Source organism: Aquarana catesbeiana, linkage group LG07, assembly GCF_042186555.1.
Source record: "Aquarana catesbeiana isolate 2022-GZ linkage group LG07, ASM4218655v1, whole genome shotgun sequence".
NCBI classification, from domain to species: domain Eukaryota; kingdom Metazoa; phylum Chordata; class Amphibia; order Anura; family Ranidae; genus Aquarana; species Aquarana catesbeiana.
The window spans coordinates 254,327,614-254,348,272 of record NC_133330.1 but is presented as its reverse complement, the minus strand read 5'-3'; the positions used below and the strand labels follow the sequence as shown (position 1 = coordinate 254,348,272).

Here is a 20,659-nt window from a genome sequence, read left to right as displayed (position 1 = left end):
GACTCTGAACACACAGCAGCATGACGGAGGGACGCAAACTGACCACGCTATCATAGATCAGTGCCTGTAAAAATGACAGTGGCAGAAACCTGCCTGTCTACAGCTAGCTGCGGCCACCAAGCCCTGGACACTTTATTGAAAGGTTGGCAGCAGCACCTATCTGTGGCTGTCCGCTCAGCCAGCGATTACCTACAGTAATCACTGCTGGATGCACTTTCCACCTTTTTCTCAGATGCAATAAACCACAACATGGCTATGCGTTTGTGGCACACTAACATATGCCTTGCCTGAGTGCATAATGATACCACTGCAAAGGAAAGGCACTGCATGAATGGTGTGCTGCACTGAACGCATGTGACTGCACTGTAGCACAACAGACAGGTCGGAATGAGCTTAAAAAAGTACCTAAAACACCAAAGAAATTATATACTGCAGTTTACCAGTATTTTGATGAGGTGGCTGCAATGATTCCCTTTTTAGGGTTTTTCCCCCCTTTATTTTCACCTGGTGATCCTGCAAGTAATATACTTCCTGTTCTAGGGTGATAATGCTCACTCACAATAATTTATCATAACAACTGAAACAAGATAGAACAATTAAAAGCTTTCCCTTTCCTTCATGACATAAATGAGTGCGGTCCTATAGTTCTCAGAATAATGTAACTGATAAGAATGCAGCACAGGAAGTGATCATCTTAGAAGATATCTGGCAAGATCAGATTTTTTTTTTTTTTTTTTTGCCCTCATCAGACAGATATAACAAAATGGTTTTTAATGGTGTAGTTAACAGACCATATGAGAGAAATAAGAAGTTTGTTGTTAGGGTTTATATAGGGTATATATATTTTAAAGCCGTCAACAGATGGATCGAAATTCAGCCAGTTCAGCAGGAACCACCTATCAAGACTTCAGTGCAACCAGCCTTTTGGGTTACAGCCTCCAGCAGCGATTATTGTCTTTTGACTGCGGGGAAAGAAAATTGCATACTGTATGGCCTGCCTAACTATAAGCTCAAGGGTAAAAAAACGACAAAGCAGCCCAAAAGCAAACTCGCCTAGCAAAAAAAAAAAAAAAAAGTACCCCAGACAAACCTTACTTATACATAAACTCACCAAGAGCAGGCAGCACCCCAAACTGAGGCATGAAACGGTGTAAAAAAAACAAAAAAAACACACCTAAAAGTAGTTATGTACACCTTGAGGACTAGAAAATGAAACCCAGAATACAAGTATAGAATGTAACTAGTAATAACCAGGAAGCAGCAGATTACTTTTTGCATTTGCCTAGCCAAAAATTGCAAGTGAAAAACCGCAGTAAAATTTCCCTTACACGCACAAAAACACAACTGATTCAACAAGCAAAATACAAAGTATGGTCTTGAAAGGAGTTCTAAGCAAAGCTTTTTTTCTTTTACGTTGTTTTCTTTGATTTATTTTTTTCCCTATCAGTAATTAGTTTTATTTATTTTCTTTTTCCAGCAGTCCTCAAGCTGGTTTGGTAACATCACAGAAGTTTCCTTAGCCTGTAAGGACCAAGAGCACTATTTTATTTAAAGTGGAACTTCACCCTCCCAATCAACATTGATTATTTTTAATCTTCATGCTGCTAGCATTAGTAAATAGGAAAGTATATCATATTTACTTGTTTTAACCACTTGCCGACCCACTATAGCCGAATGACAGCTAGAGCATGGCCAACCAGTTCTGGGAGGGCAGCATACGACGTCCCCCCATCATTGAGCATCAGGAAGTGTCCCCGATTGCTGTGTCCTGTGGACACAGCACATCACAGATCGGGGGAAAAGGGCCAATAACAGCGGCCCTTTACCACGTGATCGCTCTGTCCAATGACAAGCGATCACTTTGTAAACAAAGCCCGTTTCAGCTCTCTCTTCACACCGATACCGATTGTGAGGAAAGGAAAGAGATCAGATTTGTGCAGAGTGAGTTTATCTTGACTTGATTATCTGTGCCCTATACTGCTCATTAGAGATCGACCGATATGGGTTTTTCTCTGGCCGATGCCGATATTTAGAAATCGCGGTGGCCGATGGCCGATATGTGATGCCGATATATTAGGCCGATTTTTTTTTTTTTTTCTTTTTTTTCCCCCTTCATCTCATAAAATCTAACAGTTAGACCCCTTTCACACTGGGGCGTTTTTGGGCTAAAAATAGCACCTGTAAAGTGCCTGTAAAACAGCTTCCCTACAGTCTCAGTGTGATATCCCGAGTGCTTTCACACTGAGGCGATGCGCTGGCAGGATGTCTTTGGAGCGGTGTATACCGCTCCTCCACCACTCCTGTTCATTGAAATGAATGCGCACCGCTGCCGAAGTGGCTGCAAAGCGTTTCGGCAGCAGCACTTCAGGGGCACATTTAACCCCTTCTTCGGCCGCTAGCTGGGTTATAAGCGCCCCGCTAGCAGCCGAATAGCACCACTAAAATGACGGTAAAGCGTCGCTAAAACTAACAGCGTTTTACCGTCAACGGCTGCCCGCTCCAGTGTGAAGGCAACCTTAAGTAATAAGTGATACAGAAAATTTTTTACATTTAAACATTTATTGAACAAAACAAACCTCCAATCAGTTCACTTGTATGTATAATTTAGATTAAAAAAAAATAACTATATCTTAAATATTAAATACACAAAAAGAGGTAACCAAAAATTTTGGACGAAAAAAAATGGGCTAACTTTACTGCTTATTTTTTTTTTTTTTTTAATTAGTGTATTTTATTTTAAAAAATTGCGTTTGAAAGACCGCTGCGCAAATACCGTGTGACATAAAATATTGCAACAACCGCTATTTTATTCCCTAGGGTCTCTGCTAAAAAAAAAAAAAAAAATTATATATATATATATATATATATATATATATATATATATATATATATATATATATATATATATAATGTTTGGGGGTTCCAAGTGATTTTCTAGCAGAAAATACAGAATTTTTACTTGTAAGCAACAAGTGTCAGAAAAGATTTAGTCTTTAAATGGTTAAACTGAAAACTTCTCCACGGAGTTCAGTCTATTGATAAAAGAACCTGAAAGAGATACAATGTATCTTCTTATCAGATTTGGCAGGCTGCCCAGAGGAGGAGAGAAGAAACCTTCAGACAACTTGCAATTGACTTCTATTACAGAAGTCATTTGCAAGTCCCGCTGAAGTTATAATCGGCTTTTTTTATCAGCACAATTGGCCGATGCCGATTAAGTAAAAAAAGCCAAATATCGGCCGATATATCGGTCGACCTCTACTGCTCATCGGTGAACATCAGTGCTTATCAGCGAGCGCTCATCAGTGGATCCTAATCAGTGCCCGTCAGTGCCGCCTCTTCAGCACCCAGCACTGCAGCCTCATTACAGCAGCCTCATCAGCACCCAGCAGTGCAGCCATAACTATCCCAGTGCCCCCATCTCAGCAGTGTGTCAACCAAGCCCACAGTCCCCAGTAGGTCTAAAAAATGATTTTCCAGTGAGGAGGCATACCAAATCCTAAGCATTACCGACGAGATTAAATATTTTTCTCAGAGAAATTCACCCAATTATTTATCCCGGACAAAAATATCACTTGTTGAAGACAAGAGTCACTTGTACGCTTCACTGGCAGGCTGGGCTTCAAGCAGTTTATCCCCAAAAAAAAGGCCTGACATGGGGTGAAGCTCCACAAGTTATGCGACATGGGGTGCACCTATGCCTTCCTCATGTATGGAGGAAAGTTGCATCCCCCCCGAATGCCCAGACTATATTGGATCAAGTGGAAAAGTAGCTTGGGAGCTTGTATTTTCACTCCTTGAAAAGGGTTCTCTCTAGGTTGACAATTCCTTCACCAGTTTGCCCCTTTTGCGCAATCTTCACCGGGAAAAAAAAACACTAGTTATGGGGCACCATGAGAGCTAGTAGGAAGAGCTACAACGAGGGGAGTCGATGAGTTTGCAAAACGAAGAAATATTGGCTATGAAGGAGGGACAAACGAGACATCTAGATGCTTTCATCAATGACACCTACGTGAAAATCCCCGAGAAGGAATGGCCCAGTCCAGAAACCACAATGTGTGCATGATCACAATTTGTTCATGGGTGCAGTCGACTTCAAAGATCAGATGATCCAGCCCTACCTTGCTGAAAGAAAAACCCACCATTGGTACAAGAAGGTCTCCATTTATTTTTTTCAACTTGGTTATTTATAATTCATATGTGATCTACCGCAAATCCACCAAGACATCTTTATCCTTTCTTCGCTATCAGGAGGAAATTGTCACTGCCCCTTTTGTAAGCAGAAGGCTCACTAGAAAGCATTCGCTCAGATGCAGTGAGCAGACTCCACGAATGCCATTTTCCCGAAAAAGTCCCTCTCAGAGAAAGAGGCCAAAAGATGTAAAAAAAATAAAATTAAATGTTGGGTGTGCTCCAGAAGAGGAGTTAGACGAGACACCACTGACCTTTGCCTACACATTCCTCATGCCTCTGTCTGCTCCTGAACTGACCCTAGCCTGTTATTTGACCATGCCACTGCCTACCACCTAAACTGACCATACCCTCTGCCTGCTCTTGAACTGACCCTGGCTTTTTTATTGACGGTGCCTCTGCTTGCTGCCTAAATTATCGACCACTGGGTTTTGTAATTCCCGGATTAGGGTCTGGAGACCAGAGGTTTCGAAGATTTGGGTGGGAAGAAGCCTCTACCCCTGTGCCCAAGTCTTGCCTCATGAGGCCCATAGGCTAATATTTCTGCCTGTTAGTGACTTACCCTGGACTGTTAATTGATCATACCTCTGCCTGTCACCTGTACTGAGACTAGGGACCATGTTCAAGCCTACTGCCAAGACCAATACTTTGGCTGTGCTGACCATGTCCCTGCCTACTGCCTGGACAATTCCTTTGGCAGTTACTGACCATATCTCTGCCTGCTGCTTGGGCCAATGCTTTAGCTGTGCTGACAATACCTCTGCCTATACTGACTATGGACAGTATTCCTGCCTGCTGCCTGGACCATTCCTTTCGCTGACCATGTCCCTGCCTGCTGCCTGGACCAATGCTCTCCACTGTTGACAACTGCACTACTAAAACCACAGGTAATCTTTTGTTTACCCTTTGCTTACCAGAATGTATTCCAGGGTGTAATTCTTGGTATGTGTTAGAAATATGAAGGACATTCAAAAATGTGATAGGTTGTCAGGAAATTCAATGTGTAATTTATGTCCCTAGAACACATGATGGTGCTCCTCAGTTGTTAAGCATCTGTATGTGGCCAGGCTGTGAAAAAGTCCCACACATGTGGTAACACCATACTCAGGAGTAGCAGAATGTATTTTGGGGTGTCATTTTTGGTACGTACATGCTATGTTTTAGAAACATCTTATAAATGAACAACTTTGTGTAAAAGTAGATAAAATAAAATAATAAATACGTTTTTATTTTAATTTTCACATTTTCTGAAAACATGGAAAAAAATGACATTTTTAAAAGACTCACTATGCCTCATAGAATGTACGTTGAAGTGTTTGATTCTCAAAATGGGGTCACTGTGTGGGTGTTTTCATTGTCCTGGTGCTCCAGGGCCTTCAAATTTGTCATAGGTAGTCAGGTAATTATATGTGTAATTTATGGCCCTAGAATGCCTAAAGGTGCCCCCTGCATGTTAGGCCTCTCTATGTGGCCAGGCTATGGAAAAGTCTCACACATGTGGTATAGCCATACTCAGAAGTAGCAGAGTGTGCTTTGGGGTGTAGTTGCAAGTATGCCTATACCGTGTGTGAGAAATAACTTGTTAATATGACAATTTTGTGGTGGTGGTGGTGGTGGTGGGGGGGATCATTTTCCAAAGAATTGTGGGGGGAAAATAAATAAATAAATAAATAAAAAAAACCTCACCATACCTCTTCCAAAGTAATTTGGAATGTCTACTTTCCAAAAAGTGGTCATTTGGGGGGTATTTGTACTGCCCTGGCATGTTGGGGTCTCAAGAAATGAGCTGTCAGTACATCAGGTGTGATCAATTTTCAAAGACTGGTACCATAGCTTGTAGACTCTATGGCCTCTTCCACACAGGCACCTCAGTGGGACGGAATTTGCTTGCTCAGCAGAGCATCGCTCCGCTGATGCCCCGCTGAGCAGGCTGAAGACTGGTCCGTCTCCACTCACTGTACAGAGCGGAGACGGACACAGTCCCGCTCTCATCTATGGAGAAATCAGGTGAAAAACTGACCATCCGATTTGGGTTATTTTTACCCAAGAAATGTAGCAGTATAAATTTGTCAAAATTATGAAGAAAAATTACTTATTTGCAACTAAGTAAACACTAAGAAAACATTTTTTTTCCCAAAATTTTCGGTCTTTTTTAGTTTATAGCGCAAACCCAGTGGTGATTAAATACCACCAAAAGAAAGCTATTTGTGTGGGAAAAAAATATGAACATTTAGAAAGGGTACATTTATACTTCTCCCCTCTTGACAGTACCATAGAATTCTACCAGCTGTCATCTTCACAGTACAGCTGGAGATGCAGTCAGTCCACACTACCTGCTGGAGTTATAAAGCCCCTGCTGCTGCATGCTTGGCAGACATTCATTGCCTCTGTGTATCTTCAGTTGATCAGCTCTGGTGTCCTAACCTACTGTGTTACTATCCACTGGTGGATTGGTGGATTTCTGACCTGCAAGTGTGCGGCTTTTAATAAAGGTGTTTTTGTGCTTGGCATTAACGTCAGCACCCTGCCATTTCCTACTTTAAGAGCTGATCCTGCCCAGATATTACAGGAGCTGCAGAGGTGAACCATCCATCCATCTGCTCTTCATCCAGTCTTCCTTTATCCATCATCCATCCATTTTTCATCCACCCCTCTACCATTAATCCACTATTGCTATAAATGATGTTATATTATAGACTCTTAGTGGGTTTATCAGTGGACTAATTGTCAATACATTGGACAGAGGAGCACTGGATGCCTTGTGTAATTTTTACACGTTTCTTTGTTTTAGTTTGTACAAATGATGCATGACTGAGTAAATGTCATTAAAAGTGTGAGAGCATTGAAAGCTGAAAATTAGCGTCAAGTAGGCAATTGGTTAAACTTTTTTTTTTTTAATCTTTTTCTTCAGTTACTTCCTGGTTTCTTGCCTAGGCAAATGATGTCATACATCCCAGGAGTCTTCAGGAGGGAAGGGGAGGAGAGGAGAGGGGGTTTTCTCAGATAAGCACGCTCTCCTGCATGCACGCTTGAGCTAAGGACAGATGGATTCCAGGAAGTAAATGCCACATGAATCATTTGCCCTTACTCAAGATGGCCATGGCCATAAATTCTAAGGGGTGTTCTACATGTTTTACAAAGTGATTTCTGAACAAAACAAAGCATGGCGACATGGATGTTTGGGGGAGCTTGCTTTAAATATGAAATAAATACAGTTTTTGGTTTGTGGTGCTCAGATGCAGCTTTAATCTGGGGGGGGGGGGGGGTTATAGATTTATGTGATCCTGAGGGATCTATGGCCTTACAACAGTAGTCCCACCAAGCCCATTGTTCAGGCACTAGTGGCCAGCAAGTAAAATGCTTGTGTTGCCCACTGAGCTCTAGACCCAGCACAGTAAAAGCTGTGATTTCATTACATTTCCAGAGACAAAAAACAAACATACTTATTTAGAGCACAGCCCTCTGGCATACCTATGAAGCAATAGATAATTATTTAATTACCATAATTATATTCTGCATACCGATCAGCGAAAGCAGAACAATGGGCCCCTATGATAAGTTAAATGCTACTTTGTTTGGACAGCTTAATCTGTTAGTTGAAATAAAATTAAAAAAAGCCAAAAAAAAAAAAAAAAAAAAAAACTAATGCAGCCATCACATCTAAGAATTGGAGAGCTGTAATTTAAATTTTTTTTTTTTTTTTTTTTGTGGAGGGGGTAAATAAAACATTTTTTGTGGCAATATATTAACATAGCTTACAATGACTATATTGTAACATAGCCAATCAGAGCAAAATCTGACCAAAGACTGCTAAAAAAAAAAAAAAAAAAAAAAAAAAGAAAAAAAAAAACAGCATTCTAGAAGAGTATCATTTTTCTTCAAGGGTGTGGCACTTATTTAAACATCTTATTTACCCACCTAGAAGCGAATGTGCATATCAACTCATGTCAGACACTAATCACCTACTTCATTTGCAATTGCCGCTTGCAAATACTTTTACTGTATCCAGTAATGTATGAATCTGGATGCTTGCATCATCCCCCATCCATTCAATTTCTATATTTCTTTTGTGTTCTAGAAGACCATTTACAATATCTGCATATGACAATGGTGTTGTGAGCATAAAAACTAAATAATACCTTTATTAAAATTTATTTAAAAAAAAAAAAAAAAACATTTTTAAAAGCTAAGCTATTATGCATCCATTTGGACATGTAAGAGGTTGCACTTGAGGTCCCCTATATTTACCAAGTTGACCACCACTGGTTTAATAGGAGCATGAACCCTAAGTTGCAATGTTTACAGCCCCCAGTCTAGTGGGAGGACAAGGCCTAGCAACCTACAAAACCCACTGTTTAGTAAAAAGATGAGACCTTGTATGTAGCCAATAGAGCACACAGTCTAGTGTGTGTATGAGGCCTTGCATGCAAACCTACCAAGACTTGATCCAATCCTGAACAACAAAATAAATGACACTGGACCTCTATATGCAGACCTGCAGAACTTGCAGCTTAAAGAAATGCACATGCCGCCTGCTCAGACTGATAGTAGTTGAAGCATGTTTATATAGATTCAAAATGGGTAGTTTGCCTTTTTTTTAAATCAAGGTTATGATTTGCCACTCCGTTTAAAAGAACTACCCCTCTGAAGTCTGCAGGGAGAGTGACCCCGTGCCACCTGTTGACATTACCACCCTACTGTATCCTGATTGATGCAGAAAACCAACAACTTACTTTAATTGATGAAAATAAATCATGCAGTTGTACTGGATATTCATTTAAATTGTGTTTGCATTGTTACAGTTCTCCCAACTGTAAAAAGAGTAAGACCCCTTTCACACTGGGGCGGTTTGCAGGCGGTATTGCGCTAAAAATACCGCCTGCAAACCGCCCCTAAACAGCCTCCGCTGTTTGTTCAGTGTGAAAGCCCGAGGGCTTTCACACTGAAGCGGTGCGCAGGCAGGGCGGTGAAAAAAGTCCTGCAAACCGCTTTTTTGGAGCGGTGAAGGAGCGGTGTATTCACCGCTCCTTCACCGCTCCTGCCCATTGAAATCAATGGGACAGCGCGGCTATACCACGGCAATACCGTGGCTATAGCCGCGCTGTACGAGGGATTTTAACCCTTTTTCGGCCGCCAGCGGGGGTTAAAACCGCCCCGCTAGCGGCCGAATACCGCTGCAAGAACGACGTTACAGCAGCGCTAAAAATAGCGCTGTTGTACTGCCGACGCCCCCACCGCCCCAGTGTGAAAGGGGCCTAAATCAGCGCAGATAAGTATATAAAAAAAGCACTCAGCAGCTGACCACCAGGGTCAACAATCAAATCCCTAAAGTAAATAAATATGCAGATGGTGCAGCGCTAAATAAAAAAATATTCATAAAACAGTACAGTTCTCCAAATCTAATATTTCAGTAATGTCTGGCTTGTTTGTATATTACAGCACAGGTTGCAGAAACGCCAAGAAGCCCTAACTAAATTCCTTACTTAGTTCTTTGTGACTGGTACTGCTGTCCTTTCCAGTGTCTGGACACACAAGGTCATCAGATCTCCCCTTCCCAATATATTATCCATTATTCAAGCAAGGGGAAAAACTAAAATTTATTTATGATGGGATGCAACAATTAGAAAAAGAAAGGGTGTTTGATTGTATTTTATTGTTTATACAGTAGACTGCATTTTGTTTTTTTATACTTTTATCTAAGAAGGTATTCACATACCACCTAGTGGACAAAAATGGGAACACCAAACAAAGCTGTCCAGCAAAAGGAAGGCCAATAAATCTTGACCGACCCCGTTCACACACGGAGGAGTTTTTCACGTGCATTTGTGTTTAAAAAGCGATTGAAAACACTGGGGCGGTGCACTGGTGGGGAAGTAAGAAAACTCCTGCAAGCAGCATCTTTGGAGCAAGTTTGGAGAGCTTAAAAAAAGCCCCTTAAAAGCTTTTCAAAAACAGTGTTTTACTGGCAGATTATAAGCGCCTCAGTGTGAAAAGGGGTCTAAGGCTGCTTTCACACTGGGGCATCTGCGTTTTTGCGGAGGTTTTCGGATGCTAGTGGGTGTTTTTAACCCCCCGGTAGCAGACGAAAAAGGATTAAAATGACCCGCAAAGCACCGATGCATTCATTTCCATAAGCAGGGGCGGTTTCGGAGAGGTGTATACACCGCTCCTTCACCGCTGCAAAGATGCTGCTTGCAGGAGTTTTTTTTAGACTGCTTTCACACTAAGGCGCTTTACAGGCCCTAGAGTGCTAAAAATAGCGCCTGCATAGCGCCTGTAGAGCCTCTCCTGTCTCTCCAGTGTGAAAGCCCGAGTGCTCTCACACTGGAGCGGTGCGCTTGCAGGACGGTAAAAAAAGTCTTGCAAGCAGCATCTTTGCAGCGGTGAAATTAATGGGGCAGCGGCGCTTCTAACCCCTTTTTGGCCGCTAGCGGGGGTTAAAAGCGTACCGCTAGTGGCCGAATAGCGCAGCTAAAACGACGGTAAAGCGCCGCTAAAAATAGCAGCGCTTTACTGCCGACGCCTCAGTGTGAAAGCACCCTAAGGCTACTTTCACACTGAGGCACTTTACAGGCGCTACAGCGCTAAAAATAGTCATTTGTGTAAAGTCCATCTAAATCTACTAGTTCATCAGACGTCACCATGCACTCCAGACAGTACTGCTGTCCAAGGGTGTCTCTGTTGCTCCTCCATAGATACTGTAGAGGAGTCACCCTAAAACAGGAAGTGTGTTACTAGCCAGAACTTCTGGGGAAATAAAGGAGAAACACCTGAAAACAGAAAACTAAAGCAAAAATTAAAGAAAACTAAAGCAGCCATCACATAAGGACAGGTACGTTGCTATAGATTACATTTTGTATCTGGGTACACATGCTTTAAATGAGAAATTTTAATAGATTAGTAGAAATCCTCTATTCCATCCCCACTCTCTTTAATTGAAAGACATGAGCATGCCTACATTGTTTACCGACTTCTAAAAATGGCAGTTGTCTGGCTGTTTCTAGTTTCAATTTTTGAACGACTGATCTGGTACAAGCAAGTAGAAAGATAGAAAAGTGACAGCAGAAAAAAGAGTAGTCCATCAAGTCTGCCCATTAAATTTTTTTTAATACATGTTTTGTATTAACTTGGGTTTTTTTTTTTTGGGGGGGGGTTTGTAAACTTTTTTGTTCGGGTATAGATCTAGGTGTGTCCCAAACATCTTTGAAGCCATTTCCCCGTTGACTGTCTTCACTACCTCTGCTGGAAGTTTATTCCATGCATCAACTACCCTTTCAGTAAAATACTACTTTCTAAGGTTAGTTTTGAAGTAAAGTTGAACTCATAATCTGCATACTTTAAGGTTTAACGTCAGCATCTCAAAGTACTGAATCCACATAACAGCCAGGCACTTAGCATTTAGAATGATGTTAGCAATGGCAGGCTTTGTACAGTATTTTTTCTTTGTTCTCTGTTTAAAGTAAATGAGATTTTACAGGAGGTTAATTTTCCCTTTTCAATGGCAAAATTAACATTAAAGTTATAAAATGAAATTATTTAGATGAAATTTCTGCACTTACCATTCAGCAAGCTGATTGTAGGTTGCCACACTGTTCCTAAGGTAAGGTTGAGGATTAATGTTGCAGCCGAAAGCATATCTGAAGTGTCCATCTTTGAGGCGATAGGCTTGTCTACGCGATACTACGGACGTCAACAGATCTTTTAGATGTTTCTGAAGAGAGATAAAATCATTAATTATTTTCCTCAAAAAAAACAGTCGGTTAATGAAAGTCTAGAGCTACGTAAACTAGGGCACATTATCACTCTGAAACTTAAGCTTGGTACACACTGTCAGCTCCGGTTGGAGCCGATGTACTAACTATGCAAACTTAGTACAGCGATCTCCCCTGCTGAGCTGTTGTGTTCTGACAGGGGGAGGGCCCCGCCGCCAAAACACTCTGATCAGCACTCTCTGACATTGGCTGAGAACGCTGATCGGAAGTCGTTAGGCTGCTGGTTTTCCAGCATGTTCGTCCGACAAAAGCCGTGGCATACACATGGGCCAAATGTTGGATATTTGTAAGGGGCTTTACACTGACCTCTTTGAGTAATCCATAGACATAAATTGTATCAGAAGGCAAATCTCTCAACTGTGGGTGTTTTTTTGGGCTGGCTGGCCATCCACTGTTAGAGAGGAGCAGCCAATTAAAAACAGATCTGCTTCAGAGAGGGACAGAGCTGAGAGCTGGTGCAGGTTATTTGAATGATACAATGGCGATCAGGACGTTTTTTTTTTGTTTTGTTTTGTTTTTTGAAGCGGAGCTTCAAAGTTAATGGATCTCTCTGCAGTGGCTGTAGCGGTAAAGGAAAAATTAAAAAAAAAAAAAAAAAAAAAAACACACAACAAGAAACCTATTGTATCCCTTTCTTCCACCCACAGTGTCTAGGTTAGAATGATGTAACACTCCTTCCAGCAAGATCTTGGGAAATACAAATGCAAGTATAAATCTAACTTTCTCATTACAGGTACTTTTTACACCTACTACCATCAGATGATTTATAGTTTCATAAAGACTAAGTTTTAATATGGTACAGAGAGGCACAAAAGAACATAGTACAGTGGAGTACAATAAACCAAGAGAGACTGTGAAGGGTATTGGTCCATTCCTCGGCCGATGGGGTAAGGATCAGATGATTTTTAAAGAGAGGAGGGGGAAGGCAGACAGTTTAAGTGGACCTTATATTGTCTGCTTTAAGGGCAGTTAAAGTGGATGCTCTACTATGCCCAGTGAAGTGAATAGCCTCAGATGATACACATGGATGAAACAAATCTCCCTACATAAGTTTCACTTGTATATCTGCAGTCTCTTTCTACATTCTTTAGAAAGTGCACATTGTGTTACAAATATTTCTAACCGTTTCAGCAGTGGGTGAGGAGTCTGGGCATACATGGTGTGAGAGCTAAATGGAGGAAATGCCCCCCCCCCCCACATAGGCAGAGGAACGAAGAAACTTGCAGAGCTGTACTGTGAATAGGCAAGCTCTCTGCTTATGTCTAAGCTCCCTCCCCGACATAAATTGCCAGCTGCTTTTATCTAGTGTGTCGGAGAACTTGTTAGAAGTTATCATGTTGATAACAGAAGTACAGAGAAGCAGAAAGATGAAAGACACAGGATTCAGAGCTTCGGAGAGAGATAAGTAAACACTACAGATATATGTGCCCAGGTCAGATTTTATGAATGGGGTTTACAACCACTTTAAGTCATTCAATGTGATTGACCCCCCCAATTAAAATCTACGAGCATTTATATAGTCAATATATTTCCGTTTACTGACACTTCCCATACAAAGATCAATGCATTCAATACCTTAAAAAAAAAAAAAAAAAAAAGGATTCAAGACAGTCTGATTACCAATAAAATCAGAAAACAAAGATTCACGTAGTAATCTAGTCTGAGTCCATACAAACTAAATCTGAAACTGGAAAAGTATTACCATAAATACTGCAAGGATTTTTAGACTTGTATTTTGTACTGCTGTTCAAGCTGTGCTCATCATAATGACACAAGAAAGTTTAAATAAAAGCCCAGCTCCAGAGGCTTTTTCTGTTCTGGTACAAAAACCTTACAACACAAACACAGGAATAGTCACACAACTGCAATGCGTTACAATAAAACACATCAATCACAACTGTGCTGCTTTCTAAGTTAAAAATTTCAAGAATACAGCCGTAATACTTGCCTCCAATGCATGGATGACAATGGTTACTGCTTCCTCCGTTACATTGTCCAGTCCATGTTCATATGCTGTAACGATCATCCTTCCCTCCAGTTGTCCTCGAGTGGGCAAAGTCATAGTGTGGGAACATAGCTTCAGCTCATCATCTTCTTGAGGATCTCGGCTGACAAACTGCTGAGCTCCAGCCAAAGGATTCTGGGGCTGGAAGCGATGCTGGAAAAAAGTTAAATGGTGCACAATTACAAAAACTGTAAAACCCAGATAGTAAAAGAAAAACCCACAACAGATAGATATAGCCCATCTCGTTCTCAAACTGGAATGTTTCCAAAATACATATAGCACAACATTTAATCAGTGAGTTTTGAAAGACTGCCCCATACAGACCGAAAGGCAACACAGCACATAACTCAACACCACAGCAAGGCACCAGTTCATTTCTACATGCAGATAAAGCAAGACCAAGGGCAGTATTTCTAAGACACTATGAAGACGATGAGTGTTGTTTAAAAAAAATTCCCACATCGTCCTGATGTGTTGGTATTTAGAAATCATTTACAGTTTGCATTACTCATTGTAAATTGCTTTTGCAATTGTGCTTTTGTCAATTTGTGCTGGTTAGCTTAAAGCTGTAGTAAACACTGCTTGGTGACTTGTACCTACAGGTAAGCTCATAGTAAAAGGTTACCTGTAGGTACAAGGAATATCTCCTAAACATACACCATTCAGGAGATATTTGCGATTTCTGTAGGAACCAGCGCATGCGCACTGCGCTCTGAATGGACGGCATACAGGGCTGTGCCGTGATTGTGACTCCTGTGCAGATGCACAGGAGTGACATCATCGCGGCTTAGCCATTCATATGGTTGGAGCCTGCAAACCCAGAAGGAAGACTGGGTGAAGATGGAAGCCCTGTCAGCCCTGTCTTTATTTACAGTCTTTACTACCGCTTCAATGCTTGCGTATGAATACATTTAAAACATTAAAGCAGAACTATAGGCAAAACTTTTTATTTTGGATAGAGTAGGGGAGGGTTATAACCCCTTCAGTTTTTTTTTTCCCCATCATCTGTGACCCATTGGAGAGACTTCCCTTCAATTCCTGTCCCATGGCCAAACCGGAAGTAAGAGGAAATCTCTGGAAATTAAAGGAATTTCTTGGGGACCCCCAGGTCACCGGCATGATTGTCTTCTCTTCTGTTTACTTCCTGCATGAGTCCTTCTTTAGGTGTCCACGTCACTACCTGCATGATGTGGACACTTCCTATTAGAGGGCCTGCTGTGGGGTCCTCTCTGGATCCAGAGAAGGACTAATGTCAGCGAAGACCGGTGGTCTCTGATGCTGTTGCATCGCTGGATTAGCGGTCGTCCGCAACCAGCAACAGTGAGAGACCTGGATGGGGGACTTAAGTGAGTTAAGCTGGCTTCACAAGGTAAGGCAACAAAAAGTCCTGGCAGGATGGGTAAGAGAGGGGTGGGATGGAGACAGTTCTTTGCTCCTGGAATAGGGATTTAAAATGGCAGGTAAAAAGTTTCCAATAGGGACACCTGTTCTAGTAAAAATGGTTAATGTTTTTTCACCCCTCTCTTTGAGGAGGTTTGTGCTCTCTTTATTCTACAGGACAGGAACTGAAGAGAAATCTGCACAACGGAGGCATAAATAGAACCTAACAGGTTTAAGCCCTCCCCATACTATCCAAAACTAGAAGAAAAGGTTTGGCTAGTGCAACGTTTCGGAGTCATGCAAGACCCCTTCGTCAGGCATGTTTCACTGAAAAGTGACCATTGCCATTCTTTAGTGACTCTCTTCTAAACATACATAAGCACAGGGCTGGCTCCTGATAACCCCCTTCCATTATCAAAACAATGTGCTGAGGCAGAGATATCCATGCAGTAAGTTCCATGTGACTGTTATTTAACATTTTTTGGTAAAGTCTAAAGAGCTTCAAACTGGTGATGCTTTAACTATCCCCCAATGTTCAGTAAACCCTAAAGAGGTTTACACAGCACAGAAGTGTTAAAAATTGACTCTCTTTTAGGAAATGTACATGGTCTAGAGGCATGGAGAAAGGAATGACAGGACTGATCCTCTTATGTTGTGTAGTACAATATGGTGGTGGTTGCCAACCATGGGGGGTGCATTGCCATCATTTTGGGAGGCTCTTTCAAGCGGTGATAGGGAACCACTTAGCAAACTTTAAGTTATTCCAACTCTCTAAACTGTATTTCAGGGGCTACCTTTAAGCTTTTATAAAAAACCTACTTAAACCTGCCAACAACCAGCATTCCATTAAGATAGACTTAAACCTTCACATGAGTTCACTGCACTGACTGACTATCCTCAGGTGATACACAATGATTAAGCAATGTATCTGACCATCAGCAGCCCTCTCTCCTCCAAAGTACACCGATCCAATATCTCAGCTTTCAGGATGCTGAGATCTGACGTCATGTACTTCATACCACATAGCCAAGTGTAATCTGAGACCTGGAGTGGAGGAAATGCACATAACTCCTTAAACACAGCCTCACTGGGAAACATGCACATCTGAGGCTGTCACCTCCTCTGTACTAGAGGTGGGGAGGGATGTCACCATGAATTGCCTGGTGTCCATAAAACCGTCAGGAGTGACATATGCAGATTACAGAGAAAAGAGCAGCCAGGATCCAAAGGAGGTGCTATTGATCAAGGGAAGTAAACTAAATATATAAAGGCTATGTGTTGTTCAGTTTTTATTTCAAAAGGTCTACAACCACTTTGAAGACTTCAAGAAAGCTGCTTCAAGCTCTCTGTACACATTGCTTAAAGACTAGTGTGACAGTCCTAACCAAGACGGGGCTTTTGGAGAGGACTAGGAGCAAGCCTCTTACCCACTGATTATGGTCCATGGAGAGAGCAGATCATTCTCTAATGATGGACCACCACTTAAAGTGTAAGTAAACCCCCTTAACGTTTTCAGCCAAGGAAGCTGCCATCTTTGCCTCTGTTTAATCCACAACTGCCATGATGCTGCACATGTGATCAGTTATGACACCAGCCATTGGATGGTTTGAAAGTTTGGTTGCGAGCACAACCAATTCCAATAGGAGTATTACATTTCTGGGACATGCCAGAAAAACAAACTGTTTTATGGATGGGTTTACGTCCACTTTAAGTACAGTACTCCATATTCCCATCGCACACGTTCCTGGAAAAGCTCTCAAGGGATTGGGTGCTGCAGCAACAACCAGCTGGGAACTGGTTCAGAAGTCACAAGGAAAATGTTTGCCAGCACACCATGGATCAAAAAGGAAGCGTCCAAGCGAATTATTTAATGCCCGATCACATCAAAAGAGTAGTGCAATGTTTCGGAGTCACGTAGGACCCCTTTGTTAGGCATGTGATAAATGTGAATTTACAACGACAAGTATGTGATAAATGTGAATTTACAACAAGTATTTAAAGCGGATCTCCACCCAAATTTTGAACAATATCTGTATGTATTCTCTTCCTTGCCTAGATGCTGACATGCCGTTTAAAAAAATTGAAATCGCCGTAATTACCTTTTATTTTTCTATTCTTCTTTGCACTTCCTGGTTCTCCTCCCGTGGGAGTAGGCGTGTTTCTAGCCTCTCCCAGACTCCTGGGAGCTAGTCTCAGGCTTCCCAGGATGCCACTGAGCATGTGCTGGAACGAGCGGTGAATGCTGGGAGCACAGCATTCACCACATCCAGGAAATAAATGCTTGTGGGCTTCAAATGCCCACAATGAAGATGGAAACCGCCTGCAGTGAATAATATAAGTTATTCTTTCCGACGAAATCTGACACAGGCGGACATATTACACACAATATGTGAGTATGTAATGCTGAGAAGAAAAGTTTGTGAATGAACTAAAAAAAAAAAAAAAAAAAAAAAAAAAAAAAAAAAACCACACACACGATAGATAGGTGGACCCCCGCTTTAAATAGCCATCAACCAATCAAAGGGAAGCAAGAAAAGAGGATCCACCCACCCCTCGACATGTGTGACGTCACAAGTCCTGCCAAATGTATGTGTTATAAAAATATTATAGGTAAAAAAAAAAAAAAAAAAAAGGAAAAAGCACAGGAGTGACATTAGACTCACCCTATCTAAAATAGAGGAGGGACACGCAGACAGATCTAAACAAACCAGTGGCAGTGCATTTCGTCAAGTACAAACATCAAATACATGAACTGAGGGGTATGGTTAGTGAACATATCCAACAACCTATCAGAGGCGGTGATCATGACCGACTGTTGCTTCATCGTGAAGCTTAGTGGATTCATACCCCGGGCACGGTCCACCCTGGAGGACTCAGCACTAACTTGTCATTTACATACTTCTTAAATGAAAGATAACTAATCTGTAATTTTTTTTGTGGCTTGAACTATTATCGAACTAGTCTACTTTGACCATGGAGTTTTTCTTTTTTCCTTTGGCCAGGGGGACCACTTGTTGATGAATTTATTATAAAATGATGATGGGGTTGGCCTTAAATGCTATGATTATTTTAACTGTACCTTCCCCTGTATATATATTGAACCTGAATTACCATTGATTAGGTCCTTCTGCACCCAGGCTTTGTTCTTTTCCTTTTTTAACCTATAATATTTTTGGTTTTCCCCATTTTCCGTTTTTTATTCTTTGTTTTATTTTTCGTTTTCTTCTATTATTATTATATATTTTTTTTATTTATTTTTTATATTTTATTTTATTTTTTATACTTACATTCATTTTTATTATTTATTTTTTATTTTTTACTTGTAATTTTTTTTCTCTTATTTTCTTCTCCTTTATCTTTTTTTCTGTTCCTTTTTTTCTCTCTTTTCCTCTTTATATATCCCCCCTTTTTTCTATCTGTTATTCTCCCCCTCTCCCCTCCCCTTTATATTTTCTTTTTGCCACTATCCATCTTTATCTATTTACACTTTCCTGTGTCCTCCATTACTCCTTGGTCTACCTTTTCCCTATTACCCATTTTCCTCCTTTCCCTGTATGCATTCCCGATCCAATGGCTTAATTTCTCTCTATGCACTTACACCTTTCACAGTCACTGTTTCCTTCACTCCCCTTGTTTTTTGAATGGACGCAATCTGCCTAGGTGGGTGGGGTCTCCTGACGTCATACGTTTCCATGACATCGGCGACCCAAACCCTGGCAACGCCCCCCATTGCCTAGCTATCACTGTCCGCAGTGCGCATGCGCGGACAGCGATCACTGTTTCAATTGGCTCCGACCTGCTGCCTAGCAACCACGGATCCCTGCACCAACGCTGTTCGGTGTACAGACGGAATGCTCCTACTTACGGTCCCGATCGACGAGTCTGTTGCAGGGTCCACAAGCATTCCATAAAGGTTGGTTTATGCATCAACATTTAGTCTGTGACATTTTTAAAAAACATACATTTGGCGGGACCTGTGACATCACACCTGTCAAGGGGTGGGTGGATCCTTTTTTCTTGCTTTCCATTGATTGGTTGATAGCTATTTAAATACTTGTCACTGTAAATTCACATGCCTGACGAAGGGGTCCTGCGTGACTCAAAAAACGTTGAACTACTCTTTTGAAGTGATCATGCATTAAATAATTCACTTGGACGCTTCCATGTTGATCCATGGTGTGCTGGCAAACATTTTCCTTGTTACTTCCGCTTTGATGCTGAAAGCGAGGTTTGGATTACTTCTCTGAATAAGGACAATAAAGCTTCCCTTCTGGAGTGGGTTGAAAAGGTGTAATAATCGTGGGACAGTAATATTTATCAACAATATCCCTCAAGAAATCTATGATACATTAAAGTGACACGAAAGGTAATTTTTTTTTTTTTTTTTAAATAAAAAACATATTATAATTACCTCCACTGTGCAGCTCGTTTTGCACAGAGTGGCCCCGAACCTGCTCTTCTGGGGTCCCTTGGCGGCTCTCTCGGCTCCTCCCTGCATCAGATAACCTGGGAGAAGCACTCTCCTGGGGGGGTTACCTTGCGGGCGTGCTCCCGAGTCCAGCATTCTGAGTCCACAGACGCCAAGTGCAGGACTCGGCCCCGCCCCCCGGCGGTCGCGTCATTGGATTTGATTGACAGCAGCGGGAGTCAATGGCTGCGCTGCTATCAATCTATCCAATCAAGAGCCGAGAACCCCCTAGCAGAGAGAAGGCGTGACAAGTCTGAGGGTTCAGATAAGTAAAACGGGGGGGGGGTTTGGTCTGGGGGCCGGTCACTGACAGGTGATTTTTCACCTTAATGCATAGGATGCATTAAGGTGAAAAAACACAAACCTTTACAACCCCTTTAATTCCACTGTATCAGAATGATGGAACATTGTATGAGCTTTGCCTCAGACTATTGTAGGTAGGAGTCGGACAGTCTGTTACTGGGGTCTCCTGCTATTGTCTGTTTATTAACCACTTCAGCCCCGGAAGATTTGGCTGCTCAATGGACAGGCCATTTTTTTGCAATACGGCACTGCGTCGCTTAAACTGTCAATTGCACAGTCGTGCAACGCTGTACCCAAACAAAATGGACGTTCTTTTTTGCCCACAAATAGAGCATTCTTTTGGTGGTATTTGATCACCTCTGCGGTTTTTATTTTTGCTGCTATAAGCAAAAGAAGAGCGACAAATTAAAAAAAAAAAAAAAAACATACAATATATTTTACTTTTTGCTATAAATATCCCAATTAAAAAAAAAAAAAAACATTTCCTCAGTTTAGGCCGACATGTATTCTTCCACATATGTTTGGTTAAAAAAACAAATA

General features: G+C 41.5%; 1 protein-coding gene across 2 annotated transcripts in view; it reads right to left on the bottom strand.

Moving 5' to 3' along the window:
- The window catches only part of LOC141103533 (transcriptional adapter 1), a 156,377-nt gene that overhangs the window by 34,744 nt on the left and 100,974 nt on the right, over positions 1-20,659 (bottom strand). For both annotated transcript variants that reach the window (XM_073593219.1, XM_073593218.1), the window contains 2 exons: positions 13,912-14,121; positions 11,751-11,902 (listed from right to left, as the gene is read on the bottom strand). In XM_073593219.1, the coding sequence (XP_073449320.1) occupies positions 11,751-11,902; positions 13,912-14,121 (362 nt within the window). The remainder of the gene's footprint in view (positions 1-11,750; positions 11,903-13,911; positions 14,122-20,659) is intronic.